The following is a 4,940-nucleotide window of genomic DNA, read 5'->3' as shown; positions in this document are numbered from 1 at the left end:
CTTAGAGACTAACAAATTTATTAGAGCATAAGCTTTCGTGAGCGACAGCTCACTTCATGACCAAATGCATCCGATGAAGTGAGCTGTCGCTCACGAAAGCTTATGCTCTAATAAATTTGTTAGTCTCTATCTTCCTATTGGTGCTGTAAATCCAAGACTATGTTTTTGTTCTCTAGACTTGCACTGAGAGCAGAAAAAATGTCTTCTTAATTATCATCTGTTCTTTTTCCTTTTAGAAAGGAATGTTCAATACTCTTCAGACCTCCCCAGTCCATTATGTCACCTCTCAATGATACCAAATTCAAATCTGCAATGTTCCTTCTTACCGGGCTACCAGGTCAGGAAGACATTCATCTCTGGATCTCTACTCCCTTCTGCTTAATGTATGCTATTTCAATATTAGGAAATTCAGTCATTCTGTTCATTGTAAAAACAGATTCAAGCCTCCATGAGCCCATGTACATTTTCCTTTCCATGTTGGCAGTTACAGACCTTGGCTTATCGATAGCCACCATACCAACAGTACTGGGCATATACTTATTTAAATCTAGGGAGATCAGCCTCAATGCCTGTTTTGCCCAGCTGTTCTTCATCCACTCATTTCAGTGCATTGAATCCTCCCTGCTCTTGTTAATGGCCTTTGACCGCTTCATCGCAATCCGTGACCCGCTGAGATATGCTTCCATCTTAACCCTGCCAAGAACAGCGAAGATGGGACTGGTGTTTGTGCTAAGAGGGGTGGCTGTAATACTCCCACTCCCCTTTCTCCTGAGACATTACCAATACTGTCAAGCCAATGTCCTCTCCCATTCTTACTGCCTGCACCAGGAGGTCATGAAGATGGCTTGTTCTGATATCAGAATCAACAGCATCTACGGTTTGTTTACTATACTCTTATCAATGGGGTTGGACTCGCTGCTCATCTTCCTCTCATATGTGATGATCATCAAAACAGTATTAAGTGTTGTTTCCCACACAGAGTGCCTCAGGGCCCTCAACACCTGCGTCTCCCACCTCTGTGCCGTCCTGCTCTTCTACACGCCAGAGATCGGCCTGTCTGTGATACACAGATTCGGGGAGGGCTCTTCTCCCATACTTCAGATTCTCCTGGGCTACATCTCCCTGTTGGTGCTGCCCCTGATGAACTGAATCGTGTACAGCATGAAAAGCAAACATGTTCGTGTGAGGATAATCAGGGCCTTCATTAAGCGAATGGTCAATTCATCATCCGGGTCCTGTGTTGGTGACATGGGAGACAGAAAAAAAAGGGCCACCTATTCCAAACTAGACCCTTACATCCAAGATGACATGAGCTACTTATCTCCACATTGTAGAGAGAGGTTCCCATGGGGTGTAAGGTCTGGAACCATGGTAGAGGGATTGTGCTCACCTCCTGGTGAGGAAGGACAGTGTACTGGGGGAAGGAGATTAGAAATAACTGTTTTCATATTGGTGGCTACTGCAAGCTCACTATATCTGTCGATAAAGTCAAAAAAGAGAAGGGATGTGGATGCTGTTCCCCGTTATACCTGGCCTGTCACTCTCCCAGCTCATGTTAAACATCCAGGGGCCATGAAAAAAGGCACAGAGCTGTTCTGCGGTCACAGTTTTGGCCCTTAATGAGCACTCTGGGTACTGTGTGAACCATGGGGGCTGCCTCAGCTGTGGACAGGGGCTATTCAAGGGGCACGGACACCCCCCTGCCCCCACGCCCTCAGCCAGGTGCTTGCGACTGAGTCTAACAAATTTATTAGAGTATAAGCTTTCGTGAGATACAGCTCAGTTGATCGGCTGCATACAGTGGAAAATATAGTGGGGAGATTTAAAATACACAGAACACAAAATCTCCCCACTATATTTTCCACTGTATGCATCCGATGAAGTGAGCTGTAACTCACGAAAGCTTATGCTCAAATAAATTTGTTAGTTTCTCAGGTGCCACCAGTACTCCTTTCTTTTTTTTTGCAGATACAGACTAACACGGCTGATACTCTGAGACCTGTGAATGAGTCCTGTCAGAGACATGATTAATGCAGGAGCCCCAGGAGAAGCCATGGAGACATATCTCTCCCCCCATTCCCCCACTGTTGATGTCTCTGCACACCACACACCTGCTCAGCCCTCTCCCCACCAAGGCAGAGCAGAGGTGCATGTGCGAGTGAGGGTCTGACACACAGGAGTCCTGGCATGAGACTCAGGCCCAGATTCCCTCCTACGCCCCTCTGTTTTGCTGCTCCATCTGCTTGGGAATTGGTTGAAATGGGACTCAGCTCCCACACAGAGGCATAGCTAGTTCCTATCCCAACCCTGAGCCCACCCCTGCCTCCTTCTTCCCCCTTGATGCCCCACTCTCTGCTTCTCCTCTTCCCCTGAGACTCCACCCTCTGCCACATCTCTTCCGCCAACACTCCAACCTCTGCTCCTAATCTTTACCCAGTGCTCTTCCCCCTCTCCAGGCAAGAAGCCAGAGCTGAACATGGTAAGAGATGCCCAAAGAGCCAGAGCCACTGTAATAGAGCCCTCGGTAGATGATGGGGGGCCCAAGAGAAGCCCCCATCCTCTGTTCCTTCCCTCCCGCCGGGTGCACTCTTGGGGAAGGTGGTAAGTGCGGGGCTCCCCACATTGGCCTGGTCTCTTGGGGTAGCTGTTACCATGGCCAGACTCTGGCTTGGCCAGACAGGGCAGGGTGTCTGCAGGGCACTCTTGGGTTGCCCCTACCCACAGGGAATTAGCCAGAGTGTGCTGTGCTCTTGGGAGCTGTTACCACTGAACGGAGTTCAGCTCAGCCCCTAGGCTGCTCTAAACCCCACTGAGGCAGGGGAAGAGCACCTCTGTAACTGGCTCATTGCCATCCCTGCTCTCTGCAGTGCTGCTGGCACAGCACAGAATCCAGCCAGGCCTGTGACTGCTCAGAAGGCTGGTCCTGTGGTCTGGATACTGCTCTGCGACTCAAAATAGCTGGGTTTGATTCCCTTGCCGTGTGTGACCATGGGGAAGCCATTAGCTGTCTATGAGCCTCTGCACAGGTGGATAATAGCCCTGCCCTGCCTCACAGTGGTGGCGGGAGGATAAATACATTCAAGGTGCTCAGATACTCCGAGAACCTAAGACCAGGGCGGTGTCAGGGTTCCAGAGAGCAACACCTCAGACATTGGTCTATAAAAGGCTTCTTAACACAGGCTCCTGTCACCTGGCCTGTCACTGCTCCAGCTCATGTTAAACATCCAGGGGCCGTAAAGAAAGCAGCAGAGCTGTTCTGCAATCACAGTCCTGGCCCTTCCTGAGCGCTCTGGGTGCAGTGTGAACCATGGGGGCTGCACCAGCTCTGGACAGGGGCTATTCAAGAGGAAGCCTCATGAGTTCAGCCTTTTGGTGTCTGTGGCAGATGTGAGGGAGTTCGGGGGTGACAGTGAGGGGTAGGTAGTAGATTTCTGAGGGGCGTGTGGGAGCGTCATGGGGTCTAACTGCCAAAAATTGGAGAAACAGCCATGGGGGCCTCATTTGAGATGCTCTGGTTGGAAGAAAGCAGCCCCAGGGCAAAGCAGCCCCAGTTTCACACTTTGGCCCTGTAACATGGACATGGCTGAGCACTATGGTGACTGGTCCCAGGCTCACACAGGTTTCAGCAAAGGCTGCTTCTGCAAGAAAAGGGGAAAACAGAGGGGAAGATGTTCTCAGAGACACTGGGAAACTAGTCTGGATGTCACAAATTTTTCCCCAAAAAATGGAACTAGGGCTGATTCTGTTCCTGTAACTCCAGAGCAAAGCCTGTCTCTCTCAGATTGTAATGATACATTAGATAGGTGAGTGTAGAAGAGTGACAGCTGCCTGATATGTTAAAACCATTTTATATGAGAACATAAGAATGGCCATATGGGTCAGACCAAAGGTCCATCTAGCCCAGCATCCTGCCTTCTGACAGTGGCCAATGCCAGGTGCCCCAGAGGGAATGAACAGAACAGGGAATCATCAAGTGATCCATCCCCTGTCGCCCATTCCCAGCTTCTGGCAAACAGAGGTTATGGAAACCATCCCTGCCCATCCTGGCTAATAGCCATTGATGGACCTATCCTCCATGAATTTATGTAGGTTTTTTTTGAACCCTGTTATAATCTTGACCTTCACAATATCCTCTAGCAAGGAGTTCCATAGGTTATCTGTGTGAAGAAATACTGAGTGGAGGTTTTCAGAGAACTACCCACAATGACATCAAGATCTTTCTTGAGTGGTAACAGCCAGTGTCAATCCCATCATTTTATATTTATCAACCCTGTTTTTCATCTGCCATTTTGTTGCCCAGTCACCCAGTTATCAGAGATCTTTTTGTAGCTCTTTGCAGTCTGCCCGGGAGTTAACTATCTTGAACAATTATGTGTCATCTGCAAGTTTTGCCACCTCATTGTTTACCCCTTTTTCTAGATCATTTATGGATATGTTGAATAGGACGAGTCCCAGTATAGACCCTTCGGGGATACCACTATGTACCTCTCTCCATTCTGAAAATTGACCATTTATTCTGTGACGGGTTCAGTCACAGAGATCCCCTTGGGACTGTCACCTGATGTGCTGACACTGCCTCTGAGCCCGTTTCCTCTGCCACTTTGGGCCTCCAGAACCCTGTCTTGTTGAGCCAGACATGCTAACCTGCTGCAACACAGACCCAGGGTCTGACCCACACCCCCAAAGCTGCAGACTTAACTGAAAACAGCTTAACAAGTGCTCCTGTCTCTAGCACCCAGGCACCCAGTTCCCAATGCGGTCCAACCCCCAAATAAATCTTTTTTACTCTGTATAAAGCTTATAGAGGGTAAACTCATAAATTCTCCACCCTCTATAACACTGAGAGAGAGAGAGATGCACAGCTGTTTGCTCCCCCCACCCAGGTATTAATCACTTACTCTGATTATTTAAAGGAGTACTTGTGGCACCTTAGAGACTAA

At 48.8% G+C, this 4,940-nt stretch overlaps 1 protein-coding gene across 1 annotated transcript; it reads left to right on the top strand.

Moving 5' to 3' along the window:
* Window positions 1–276: 276 nt before the first annotated feature.
* Window positions 277–1,149, top strand: LOC119857076 (olfactory receptor 51G2-like). Its single transcript, XM_038405441.1, has one exon. The coding sequence runs from the start codon at window positions 277–279 to the stop codon at window positions 1,147–1,149; it is 873 nt and encodes a 290-aa protein (XP_038261369.1).
* The last annotated feature ends 3,791 nt before the right edge of the window (window positions 1,150–4,940 follow it).

This window comes from Dermochelys coriacea, chromosome 1, assembly GCF_009764565.3.
Source record: "Dermochelys coriacea isolate rDerCor1 chromosome 1, rDerCor1.pri.v4, whole genome shotgun sequence".
Lineage (NCBI taxonomy): Eukaryota > Metazoa > Chordata > Testudines > Dermochelyidae > Dermochelys > Dermochelys coriacea.
Note: the sequence above shows the minus strand (reverse complement) of the source record. Positions and strands in the feature narration are given on the sequence as shown.

Bases quoted from the DNA above. Each gene is read 5' to 3' on its own strand.
- LOC119857076 (XM_038405441.1), top strand. From the start codon at position 277: ATGTCACCTCTCAATGATACCAAATTCAAATCTGCAATGTTCCTTCTT.